The following is a 13,318-nucleotide window of genomic DNA, read 5'->3' on the forward strand; positions in this document are numbered from 1 at the left end:
CGGTCTAGAATTAGATGATGAGCGTTGGGTAATCATTGAGAATTAGAAAGCAAATACCTTGTTATATTTAGGTACTTGCATTCCTTTAGATTTTTCTCATTGTTTTAAGAAAAATTATATTTTCTGCTAAAAGAAAAGGTGTTATAATTTGGAAAACTCTGCTGAGCCCTGTCTCTCTGTCAGCCATGCTTGTGCGAGACCTGGTTCTTTGAAATATAGGCCCAGAGCAGCTTACCTGAAGTGGCTGGCTGTTGGAGGGCTATCTTTGCAGATTCTCATGGAGCTGTATCTTTGCAGAGCACTGCAATGCTTTCAAATCTGTTTTGTGTGATTAAATAGGCTTGATTATGAATAGTAATTTGGCATCAGAAATAGGAAAGGGTTTTGCTCCTCAAAAGATAGGTTGATTTAATAGCATACTTACAGAACTTAAATATAGCTAGATGTTCATAATTCATGTCTGCCATTATGAAGCTTCAGGCTAAGTGTGGAGGAGATGGGAGGAATTTGGAAGAACTGACCTTGGAGGGTCCCTGGGCGTTAGGGTGGAAAGATCTTACTTACCCTAAGAAGAGTGAGCCGGGCTGCCCTACTCTGAGCATTTCTGGTCGAGAGGGGAATGGAGATGGAAACTTAGGGTGGAGAGTCATGGGTAGGAAACTATTTATCCTCATGTAGTCTCCAGGCTGAGGGTGATGACCTTACACTCTCATTAAGAGGTTAGGAGGGCTGGCTCTGTGGCTTGGTGGTTAAGGCTATTGGATCCCACATGGCCAGCTGCTCAGTTCAAGTCCTGTTCCTGGCAGCTTGAGAAACATGCTGGCAGCAAATGTGAGGGATGGAAAAGGGACTGCAGCATGGCCAACCCCATGGGGGAAAAATTTCCCTTCTCTGTCTCTCTGTATCTGGTGAGTGCATGTGCCCTTTGGCAAAAACAAACAAAAACTCAAAACCAAAAAAGAGGCTAGAAGCAGGGAGTTGATGTAGAGTCATGCTTTTCGCCTCTAGCTAGAATGTCTTGAATTCTTTCAAATCCCTTTCCTCCCTTCTCTGCACTAACCCATCTCTCCTTTATCAGGGCCTAACTGACTACTGTGTGGTTATCCGGATCTGTTTTTCATGTTATGTATCATTTTCCTCTTGTGTAGACGGTTTTACAGATGAACACAATAGAGTAATCATAGAACCCTGCCAATATGCTGGTTCCTGGCCGTGGAACTGCAAGACACAGCTCCTGCTTTAAGAGCTTCAGATTTCCACATGGCTGGCCAAGGTTCACGTCCTGGACCTGGTGGTTTGAAAATCACACTGGGCACGTGTGCGTGTGCACCCAAATTCCAAGAGGCGAGTGGAGAAGGGATTGCGGCGTGGCTGTGCCCCCTGGTGGTTTCTCACTTTTCCTCTCTCTGTCTCTCTACTCTCTGGTGAGTGCATGTGGGTCCTATAGCAAAAAACCTTAAAAATAAAAAAAGTCACAGATTTTGTGATGGCCAAGACAACTAACAAGTTACTCTGCAGTTTGACGGAAGTATGTTCAGGGTGTCAGGGGAGGACAGCAGGGTCACCTGCGGTCCAGACTATGTTGAGGGTATCCAGGAAGACTTCCCAGAGGAGGGAGCTCAGGGTCCTTCATCCAGGATTTCGGAAGCCTCACGGACTAATTCCAAACTTCAACCCTGCCTTGCTGACCACCGACAGGGTGTAGTGTTGTTTAAGGTGTGGATACAGAAGCAGAGTTAGAGAGGCTGTCTTAGAGCCTTGGACAAGGCAAGAACAATTGCGCTTCAAAAACCAGAAGGGACAGGGAACCAGCAGTTAGTGTAATGGCTATATGTCTTGAATTCTTTCAAATCCCTTTCCTCCCTTCTCTGCACTAACCCATCTCTCCTTTATCAGGGCCTAACTGACTACTGTGTGGTTATCAGGATCCGTTTTTCATGTTATGTATCATTTTCCTCTTGTGTAGACGGTTTTACAGATGAACACAATAGAGTAATCATAGAACCCTGCCAATATGCTGGTTCCTGGCCGTGGAACTGCAAGACACAGCTCCTGCTTTAAGAGCTTCAGATTTCCACATGGCTGGCCAAGGTTCGCGTCCTGGACCTGGTGGTTTGAAAATCACACTGGGCACGTGTGCGTGTGCACCCAAATTCCAAGAGGCGAGTGGAGAAGGGATTGCGGCATGGCTGTGCCCCCCTGGTGGTTTCTCACTTTTCCTCTCTCTGTCTCTCTACTCTCTGGTGAGTGCATGTGGGTCCTATAGCAAAAAACCTTAAAAATAAAAAAAGTCACAGATTTTGTGATGGCCAAGACAACTAACAAGTTACTCTGCAGTTTGACGGAAGTATGTTCAGGGTGTCAGGGGAGGACAGCAGGGTCACCTGCGGTCCAGACTATGTTGAGGGTATCCAGGAAGACTTCCCAGAGGAGGGAGCTCAGGGTCCTTCATCCAGGATTTCGGAAGCCTCACGGACTAATTCCAAACTTCAACCCTGCCTTGCTGACCACCGACAGGGTGTAGTGTTGTTTAAGGTGTGGATACAGAAGCAGAGTTAGAGAGGCTGTCTTAGAGCCTTGGACAAGGCAAGAACAATTGCGCTTCAAAAACCAGAAGGGACAGGGAACCAGCAGTTAGCGTAATGGCTATGTCGCTGAACTCCCACGTAGTCGACCGCGGTTTGCGTCCCGGACCTGGTGGCTTAAAACCCACGTCGGGTGCGTGTGCGTGCGTGCCCAAGATCCCAAGAGGAGAATGGAGGAGAAGGGATTGCGGCGTGACCTTCCCCCCTGGGGGGGTGATTTCTCGCTTTCTGTCTCTCTGTCTCTCTTTGTCTGTCTGGCGAGCGTATGCGCCCTATAGTGAAAAACCTCTCAAAAATCAAAAACAAACAAAAACAAACAAACAAAAATACCAGAAGGGACAAGCACTTTGAATGGTCACCAAGTCTTTAGCATTTCTAACTGTGACCCGTGACCCCTGAATATGTAAGTGAACTGAGGCAAGGAGGACCGCAGTGGCCTGTCTGAGAGGCCTGAGGGGGGACTGTTCCCTCTGCCACTCTGTGTCCCGGTTTGCTGGGAGATTGGCCGCGCGTCACCCTGAGCCAGCCTGGCCCTAGGCACCAGGCCGCTGCCAGGCTCCCCGCGAGAGAAGGTCATCTATTATGTAAGCGTCATCCATATTCTGACTGAGGATCAGGGCGACATTTAATTTTTTTTCCATTATATGGAATAATTTAAGATTGTGTTACAAGTGTCATTATTATGGCAACTTCTCCGTGATAAAAACAGCATCAATTATTTAACGTTGCCTTGTGTGTCTGGGTTAAGTGGGGATGGCGGGAGGAGGCAGCACCCACACAGGATCAGGGCAGGCCGCCTGCCAGGCCTTCTGCCCTCATCATCTCACCCGGAGGCCCCGGGCTGAGGCTTCTCTTGAAATCTGTTCACTTCTCTACTGGGGTGTCAACCTCGCCTGGCTTCAGCCGTGGCTGGTAGGCGGTGCTGAACAATCCCTGATCTCTTTCCACCTGTTGAAACACCTCAATTAAAGGGACTGCAGTTCATGAGGCAGGGAAGCTCAGAGCCATCACAACCTGAGTTAAAGGAAACCTCAGGAAAAGGTTTCCGGGGCTCCCCTGTCCCGAGTTAATGCGAGAGAAGATACACATGGGTTGGGTGGGGGTCAAGCTTGCCTCCCATAGGCTGGTGAGCCTCGAACACCTACTTTGATTTCCCTGGCCAGATACAGTGCGAGCAGCAGTGCTCACCCCAGTGGGGAGGAAGCAGCACACGCAGAAGGAGCAAACCATCCAGCTGTTGCCAAGGAGTTTGTGGCCTGCAGGCCCCGCGGTGCTTTGCCTGCCCATCCATTTCTCCAGCTGTGCATGCCGCTTGTCTCAGAGACTTCATCTAGAGATGGCGTCTCCGTGGCTTACTTCTTCGGGGGCTCTGGGGCATCAGCAGCCATGGGGAACAGCATCTGGGGTTTCTGTCTGGAAGGAGACGTGCATATTGTTTCGTGAAGTTTTTCGATTTATCATGCGGCCCATAGTGGAGCTGCTTTTCCTGCCTCCTGCTTCTCCCACCTCCGTTCTTTCGTGCTTTCTTCCCTTTCTCCCCACCTCTTCTTTTTTCTTTCTTGTAGAAAGTGAGACTCTCCTCCAACCCCTGCCTCTTTGCATGGCCTTCCCCAAGTGGGTGGAAGTTGTTGTGTTAGTCAAGACTGGGACTGCCCGCAACTGTACATAATGACAATGATGCTATGATGTGATAATTCCGTCACAAGAGGACAGAGATCCTTTCGGGCCTCCAACTCCCACTCTGCTTTCTCTACTGAGCCAGTTTGGGGGCGTGGGTGGGCTGGGGAGGGAGTGGTGGAGAAGCAGCATTGTAGCTGGGAAGGAGACTGTGTTTTTGGCACTTTGATGCTTGGGATCTGCAACTGACACACCAAACAGGACCTGTCCAAAGCCCCAGGGCCGCCTAATTGAAGCACTGGGGTGGGAGGTGACTCATTATCTCCTTACTCCTCTGATGACCTGGAGGGAGACTCTTGGATCTGTGGTGGAAAGTCCAGAACAGCTTGCATTAGTCAAACGTTTGCCCTGGAAGGGACCACGCTGTCACTTTGCTGACTCACAGGGCTACAAGGACCGAGCGAGGTATTGTGATTAAGAGAGCACTGCAGAGATTTAAAAAAATAAAAGTCCCAGAAATACAAGGAATAATATCAGGTGAAGAAGAGGGGGACGTAGAGGAGGAATTTCTCCCTGAGATCTTGGTCTGTGGTGCACAGGCCGAGGTTGTTTCTTTAAGACGTCCAGATAAAGAACGTCAGTGCCTCCTCCACCTGCAGCCCACATGCCCAGTGAGCAGATGGGGTTCCATCAGGTGACAGGTGGCTGAGAGCCACCCTGGCCCAGCAGGTGCTGCCCGACTTCTCCCATTACCAAGACATTATGATAAAGCCACCCAGGCAGGGTTGGCATGTCCCCAGGGGCTATTCTTAGCAGTTACACAACACGTACTTCCATATTTTGCCCCTCAGCAGTTAGAGTGGAGGCTGAGGATATCAGTAGTCCCAGGAGGCAGTCTGAAGAAGCCCTGGGAGGCCGTGCCCAGGATCAGAGACACACGGAGTGCTGCGGCATCTGTCCTGATCTCTCCAGAGCAGATTCCATCCTGCACAGCTGGCCTGGCCAGAGTGAGAGACAGAGACAGAAGGCCCGAGGGGGTGTGGTCACACCATGGTCACTCCTCCGTTTCCCATCACGTCAGGATTTGAACAGGCATGCACATGCACCCAGCATGTTTCTCAAGCTGCTGGGGCTGGGATTCAACTGTGGAATCTGGCTTTCTCAGCACAGGGCTTAACTTCTGTGCTATGGGGCCAGCCCTCTGTCTAGGCTGTAAACAGGTTCTAAGTGAAGTTAGGGGGCAATATGCTTAGAGCCCCTTTCCCTGCCTCCTAAAATATCGAACGAAAGTAACGCCACCAACAGGATATAGTTTGACAAAATGATCAAAGGTTATGGAGGGAATGGGGTGGGTCAATGTTTGATCCTCCCTTATTTTTAGAATTTTGCTCAAATGCCTCCTCCTCAGAGATACATCCCCCTTTAATAGTGAGCTGGCACGTGTAAGACGCTGAGAACATTGTGCGGACAAAGCCAGAGCCAGTTCTTGCATCTCCTGTACTAGGGTGGCCATAAACCATGAACAGGGCCTCGTTTTTCTTCTTATGCCCACCTGGCACTCTTATTTATTTATTTTTTTCTTTTTTTGGAGAGGTTTTTGCTATAGGGTATATGCGTTCACCAGAAAAACAGAGAGAGACAGAGAGTGAGAAATCCCCCCCCAGGGGGCGGGGCCACACCGCAATCCCTTCTCCTCCATTCTTGCTGCAGTCCCTTCTCCTCCATTCTCCTCTTGGGATCTTGGGCACACACGCTCATGCGCCCAGCGTGAGTTTAAGCTACCGGGTCTGGGACTTGAACTGTGGTCGACTACATGGGAGTCCAGTGACATAGCCATGATGCCAACTGCTAGTCCCCTAGCACTCCTGTGTTTTGGTTTGCTGTTGATAGGCCGAGTCTCACCTGTCTCTTGAAGGAAAACACAAAATTCATGAGGATGGGGTGCTTGGCCCTTTTGGACCCTTAGTGCTGGAACAGCTCTGGTACACAGCTGATGCATCATCAGATTTAACAAATGCATGAAGGCAGGCAGGCGGCCTTCCTAGAAACGGGGCAGGATTCTCGGTACAGTGCAGAGGGCCTGCGAGTTCTCAGCATGGGCAGTGTTCCTGATTGTCCTAACTCTGTCTAAAGCTGGGTCTCTTGGCCTTGGCCCTGCTGACATTTAGCCGTGACATACTGCCATGCGGGCTGTCCTGCGCTTTGCTGGGTGATTAGCAACTTCCTTGGTCTCTGCCCACTAGAGATGCCAGCAGCACCACCCTCTCAGTTTTTTGATGTTGTTTTTTTTTAAGTTTTTTTTGCCACAGGCTGCTTGCACTCACTGGAGAGAGACAGAGAGAGAAAATGAGAGGAAAAGTGAGAAGTCACCCCCCAGGCGGAGTGGCCATGTCACATTCCCTTCTCCATTCTCCTGGGATTGGGGGCATGTACACACACGTGCTCAGTATATCATAAGCTGGTGGATCTGGGACTTGAACCACAGTCAGTCATGTGGGAGTCCAGTGCCTTAACCACTAAACCTCCTGCTAGCTCCTCCCCCTCCTGGTTTTGATACCCAGGAATGTCCATTGCCCAGTGTCTCCCTGGGGGCAACGTCACCTGGTTAAGAGGCACTGTCCTACAGTAAACCCGGGGTCTCTCCAAGCTGCACCGACTAAGTGGGCTCCAACTAAGCACTTGCCGCGGTGAGGCGATTAATGCTGCGGCATTTCTGCTGTAATGAAGTGCTTCTCTTCCCATCGCCTTCCCCCAATTGCGCATCAATCACCTTCTAAAAGGAAGACGACAAAGAGGGAGAATCAGCTGACACACACGCTCATAGTGGAGCGTGTCTTTCATTGCCGTCCGGACGCCTCCGATGTCAGCGGGAGAGGTAGAGTTAGAGATAATTAAGCACGTAAACAAAGGACTGCCACTCTGTGGCCGCCGGCACGTGCACAGAGCAGCTGTCACTCGGTGCGCTTAGAGGGGTTTCTGCAGAGGCGGAGGCTGGCCTTCTACGGCCTCTTCCATTCCCAGGAGTCTGTCTATCTGTGGCGGGACCTAGGACCACGACATGCACTGCGCTGCTTCTCTGTATGGCAGGAGGCAAGATCCCAGCAGTCTGCAGATGTGGCTTGAGTGGGACTGGGGGCTTCTTGATTTTCTTTTACAGTAAGGCTAAGTTGGGTGTCGGCACCTTATTAAAGTGGATTACAGGGCTAAGTGGCGGTGCAGCAGTAACGCAGCTGGACTCACGTGGGAAAGGTCCTGGGTTCGCATCCTGGGACCTCTCTGAGTATGCTGGGAGCATTGCCTGTGATCCTGGCTGGCTGAGGCTGGGGCGGATGGCAGTGTGGGGACACTGTTGGGGGTGCCTGTCTTTCTGTCATGGTGGAAATACATGAATAAACTAAAAAAGTACGTATTGTGGAAGACGGTGAAAATAAAGGACTAGCACAATCTTGGTATGTTAAACAAGTGTGAAGGGCTTATGTGTTCATTTTAACATTTAGTTGGAAAGAAGTTATGAAATAGAATAGCTGAATCATTAGGTTCTCTCTCTTCCCCTGACAATCATGACAATGAGAAAATGAGTCAAGGAGGTGTGTGTGTGTGTGTGTGTGGTGTGTGGTGTGTGTGTGGTGTGTATGTATACTGTGTCTGGTGTGTGTGTGTGGTGTGTGGTGTGTGCAGTGTGTGTGTATCTGTGTGTGCGGTGTGTGTGTGTGTATGTGTGTGTGTGTGGTGTGTGTGTGTGTGTCTGTGTGTGTATAAGACCCAGCCTGGCATACTTTTCGTGGAATTACTTCATGAAAAAAATTTACCCAACAAAACAGTTACTGTATTTTCTTGTAAGTGAATACATTTTCATAATTGGATGACAAGTCTCTCCTTGCCCATGTGAGTGTCGCAGGGAAACTTCTGTTTGTTTGGAACTATTTTTGCCTGGTGCTATGATCTGAGTTCCCACAAAATTCACAAACCGAGTTGCTAGTCTCGGAGGAGGTGGGCCTTTGGAAGACGAAGTGTAAGTGCAGAGCCCTTACGAGTGGGGCTAATGCCTGGGGAAGAGTCCTTGCCCCTCCCACCCCACGAGGGCACGGCTGGAAGGTACCATCTGTGAACCAGGAATGGGCCCTTGCTGGATACCAGCTCTGTTGGTGCCCTGGTCTTGGACTTCCCAGTCTCCGGAGCTGAAATACATTTCTGTTGTTTAGAAACTATCCAGTATAGGCACCAGCAGATGGTGTAATGGTTACATCCTTAGACTCCCACATAATCGACTGCAGTTTGAGTCTCGGGCCCAGCAGCTTAAAACTCAGGCCAGGCACATGTGTGAACATGCCCCAAATCCCGAGAGGAGAATGGAGGAGAAGGGATTGTGGCATAGCCAGCCCCCCAAGGGGTGATTTCTTGCTTCCTGTCTCTGTGTCTCTCTGGTGAATGCATGTAACCTATAGCAAAACTCTCTCTTAAAAAAACAAAGAAACTGTCCAGTTTATGCTATGTGTTATGGCAGCCTCAATAGGCCAAGACCCAGGGTTCCCAACTGCTGTCTGTGCCCGTGGAGGTATAAGTCAGCCTCCTGTCCTTGGCTTTAAGGTATTTGGATGACAGTGGAGGTGCCCGTGTCGCTGGCTGAGTCACCCGTCTGTGTGGTTCCTGTTGAGATCCTGTGCATTTATTGGTGGTCAGCAGGGCTAGGGTTCAGGAGGCTCAGTCATGAAATCAGGCGTTTGCTCCTTGGTGGAGCACAGGCCTCTCAGAGCTGGGGCTACCTTGCTCACTTAGGTATTCACAAAGTCAGGGCTTGGTAAACATTCGTTAACTGCATACAGGGATCAAGTGCACACCTTGGTCAGGTTAATGAGAAACCATCGGAATAACTCTTTAAGACAAACAGGACGGGTTTAAGACCATATGGACTCAACTGCAGATATGCGTGGCATGTGTGTTTTCTGTGAGTTTCCTTCCTGGGGGTGCCTTCCTGGGATCTCCTCCTATTTGGATCTCAGGAGGAATATGAAGATGGTGAATTCCTAATCTTGCTGGTCCCGGCTTCTGTACTGAGGCTGCATCCACGTGGACCTGCCCTTTGGGTTTCTTCTGATAGATCAGGGACCGAGCCCATTGTGCTCTGCCCAGTGGTGATGAGGTGTGCTGTGGGGTTTTGGTGTTTGGGCCTCGTCTTTTCCAGAATGTATTTTCTCCATTTCTAGGATCAGTACCAACTCCACAGATCTGTTTTATTTATTTATTTTCTTTTTTTGTAACCCCCGAAGTCCTATATCCACAAAACTTGTCCTCTTCCTAATGACCTGGCTTGGCCTGGCAGCTAGGTCAGCCATGGGACTGGCTCAGCCCGGATGCTCTGGGTGAGACCGACAAGGCGCCTCAGCCCCTGTGAGCCGGAGGGGTCTGGGAAGTGCGCGTAGTGGAGGTGCTCTGGTAACACTCCTGCTTCTCATTCCAGGGTGCAGCAGAAGACCCCCAGACGGCCCTGGCGCTGAACTTGGACCCGACGTTGATGAAGAAGAAGGCTGACCCCGAGGGTCCCACGCTGCTCTTCCCTGGGAGTGAACTCTCCATCCGGATAGGTAGAGCTGGGCTTCTTTCAGGCAAGCTCCCTGCCGCAGATGCTGAGCCGGGTCAGGCAGTGTAGACTTGGGGTGGTGGTAGGCAGAATGAGGAGGGAGACGCCTAGTGCTGAACTGGTCTGGCACCTAGGTCTGTCATTGGTTTTCAAAACCACCTGCTCAGTCTACAGGAGATAATGGTGTCTTTTGGTAATTTTTTCAGTGTAGACAAATGGATGAGTGCCTTGATAGGGATGGGGCTGAATCATGTTAGAGAGAGCGGACCTTTGTCCCTCTACCTTGCCGTCTCTGACGAACTCTGAATATTCCTTTTCATTTCTGTGACTTTCATATTTTTGATTCTCCTGGGAAACTGCGAGTGTTTCTCTCACCGATTCTGAAAATCTGAAGACATGCATAGCAAAGTTATGCTTTTTCTCTTGAGCCAGAAGGACTGCATCCCTCGAGAGGAATCAGAGAGTAATTCCTAAATCTCAGTGGTGAGGAGAGCAGAACAGGCTGTGGCCCTTTGTTTTTTGAGAGAGATTTATGCTACAGGGTGTGTGTGCTTGCTGGAGAGAGAGAGAGAGAAAGCAAGAAATCACCTCTCTGGGGAATGGCCATGCCACAATCTCTTCTCCAATCTTCTCTCGGGATTTTGGGCATGCATGCACATGCACCTGGTGTGAGTTTTAAGCCACCTGGTCTGGGACTTGAACTGGAATAAACTATGTGGGAATCTAGCAATGTAATCCACCTTCTGGGACCAGCTGTGGCCCTTTCAGAGATGGTCAAAGACATGGTCAAATGGAGTATGCTGTTTTCCAACCTTGGGCTCCTCTCTTCTTGGCCTCCCCATTGATTGTTGGGGGTATTTGGCTAATTTCAGGGCCAGTTAGCATGAGAAGAGTTGTGTGCCTTTTCTTCCCTTTAAATCTATTGTTATCATTATTATTATTTAAGAATTATTTTATTTAACTTTATTTATTCTTTTATTTATTTTAATTTGATCAGAGAGGGACAGAGTGAGAGAGAGAATGAGAGAGAGAGAGAGAGAAAGTGAGAAAGCAAGCCACCAGATTCAAGATTTGAACCATGGTCTGCCATGTGGGAGTCCATTGCCCTTAACCACCACACCACCTGCTGGCCCAAATCTATTATTATTTTCCCAAAGATCTCTCATTTCTTTCTTTTCTTTTGAGAGGTATTTTTCTTAGACCACATGTGATAGGGAGAGACAGAAATAGTGAGAAGGGAATTGAGAAATCACCCCCCAACAGGGATGGCCACACCCCATCCCATCTTCTCCGTTCTCCTCCCAAGATCTTAGGTGCACATGCACATGCTCCCGGTATGAGTTTTAAGCCACCAGGTCCAAGTTTGGAACTGTGGTCAGCCATGTGGGAGTCTAGCAATGTAACCACTATGCCATTGGCTGGCCCTGATTCATTAATTTCTTCCGAGAGAGAGAGAGAGAGAGAGAGAGAGAGAGAGAGAAGAGACAGTACTGCCAAGAGTCCCCACACAATGATCCACTCCCAGCACCAGCCAGCCAGGATTACGTGCATGCATGTGTGTGCCCGGCATGCATACAGAGCCATTGGGACAGGAACCTAGGGCCATCTGTGTGGCTTCCACATTGTGGGGCATTGTGCTGCCACGGCCAGCCGCCTTTGAATGTACTAAAGAAGTCCTACATTCAGCCCTGCCAGCCTGTGGTATTGTGATATGTTCATCCCTCACCTTCCCCACTTCTGTAGACCAGAATTTCTGAGTGAAAACCCTGCAAATGATGCAAGAATGAGCATGTCCTCACTTACCTGGAGTTCCCTTGAGTGAATCGAGAAAATAAACAGGTTGGTGACTGGTCCCTGTCTGCACAGTTGCCATTCAAGGGAAGACGGTCCTTTCCCCTTTCTGTGCTGGTGGTTGAATTTGATATTTTCACCATAATCTAGGCTAGGATGATCTCTAGTCTTCGGGGAGAGCAAATATAAAAAAGTTACAGCCATGCTGCCATCAGTTCTCAATGATCTGCGTTCAGACTATGTCCTACATGAATTATTCATGGGAAACTCAAATATCTCTCCACTTGGGTTAATCCTCACTGCCTCCCACAACTTCCTATGTGGGATATAACCAGCAAATAACAATTCATGTAGCAGAAGCTTGGGTAATAAAGGGTGAGAATGACAGAGCTGCCCTGGGCTTCCAGTCGCACTTCTCATCCAACTTAAGGGTGCTGGCTCTGCTGTCCTTTTAGCAGACACATCTTTGGTGACGAGACGGGGCAGTGCAGTTCAAGGACAGCTCCCCATCTTACATGCCGGGCCTTAGAAACACAGGGACGTGTTTGCTGGGCTTGCTGTGTGCCCCTTTCAAGACTTTACAGTCCCAATTCTGAGCTTCCCCTAGGATGAAAATGTTGCCAGACTTGAGACCAGCAGATGGTGTAACAGTTACATCACTGGACTCCCACATAATTGACTCTGGTTCGAGTCCCAGACCTGGCGGCTTAAAACTCACACTGGGGACACGTGTGTGCATGCTCAAAATCCTGAGAGGAGAAGGGAGAAGGAGGGATTGCGGAGTGGCCATGCCCCCGGGAGGTGACTTCTTGCTTTCTGTCTCTCTTTCTCTCTGGCGAGCACATACACACTATAGCAAAAACCTCTCTAAAAATAAAAAAGGTTGGTAGACTTTATTCTATTCCATTTTCTATCTTTAAGGTCAAAGCAGAGAAGGGCAGTGATGATCCCTTAAAGGGACCTTTTCTTTTCTTTTTTAAGAGGGTTTTGCCTTAGGACATGTGTGCTAACCACAGAGAGAGAATCAGAGACGGTGAGAGGGAAAGTGAGAAATCCTCCCCCCCCCCAGAGGAATGGCCATGCCTCAGTCCGTTCTCCTCCATTCTCCTCCCAGATCTTAGGCATGCACGCACATGTGCTCGGTGTGAGTTTCAAGCCATCGGGTTCAAGACTCGAACCACAGTTGGTCACGTGGAAGTCCAGCGTTGTAACTGTTACACCATCTGCTGGCCCCTGATGGATCTTTTCTAATAGAGTGATGACAAGGACAGGGTCAGGGGCAGGCAGCTCTGCCGGAAATCCTCTTGGGACTGCCAGGTCTTCCTGGCCTACCCAGAGTTAAGTGGTGAGCAGGGCAGTGTGTGAGTGAGTGCAGTCCTGACCCCTGCTCAAGGGCACTAGGCACAATCTATTACCAGGTTTCCAAGCAACCCAGCCACAACCGCTCAGCTCCAACGGCAAAGCAGCCCTTGGGGTGGGGGGGAGCGCCAAGGTGGTTTGCCCAGACAGGGAGCACGGCCATCTCTTGAAAGGTCACTGTTCTTCTCACCTGGACATGCCTGTGGGTGTGGGGCAGCTGAGGACTTGAAAACTGATCATGGCTGTGTGATGGCTGCATCATGCAGACTGAGCCCGAATATGCATCATTTGTGCCATCTGGATTTGTCCTTAAGCTTGCTGTAAATGGAGCAAGGAGATTGGTTTAATGGGTATTTAGTGAACAACATCAGCCTTTAAAAAATAATAT

General features: G+C 49.6%; 1 protein-coding gene across 5 annotated transcripts in view; it reads left to right on the forward strand.

Moving 5' to 3' along the window:
* Window positions 1-13,318, forward strand: part of SLC39A11 (solute carrier family 39 member 11) — a 383,280-nt gene that overhangs the window by 115,642 nt on the left and 254,320 nt on the right. For 4 of the 5 annotated variants that reach the window (XM_014586792.2, XM_006145878.2, XM_014586793.1 and 1 more), the window contains exon 5: window positions 9,661-9,805. In XM_014586792.2, coding sequence (XP_014442278.1) covers window positions 9,661-9,805 — 145 coding nt within the window. The remainder of the gene's footprint in view (window positions 1-9,660; window positions 9,806-13,318) is intronic. The other variant, XM_006145882.2, reaches the window with a different exon arrangement.

This window comes from Tupaia chinensis, unplaced genomic scaffold, assembly GCF_000334495.1.
Source record: "Tupaia chinensis unplaced genomic scaffold, TupChi_1.0 Scaffold000159_1, whole genome shotgun sequence".
NCBI lineage: Eukaryota > Metazoa > Chordata > Mammalia > Scandentia > Tupaiidae > Tupaia > Tupaia belangeri.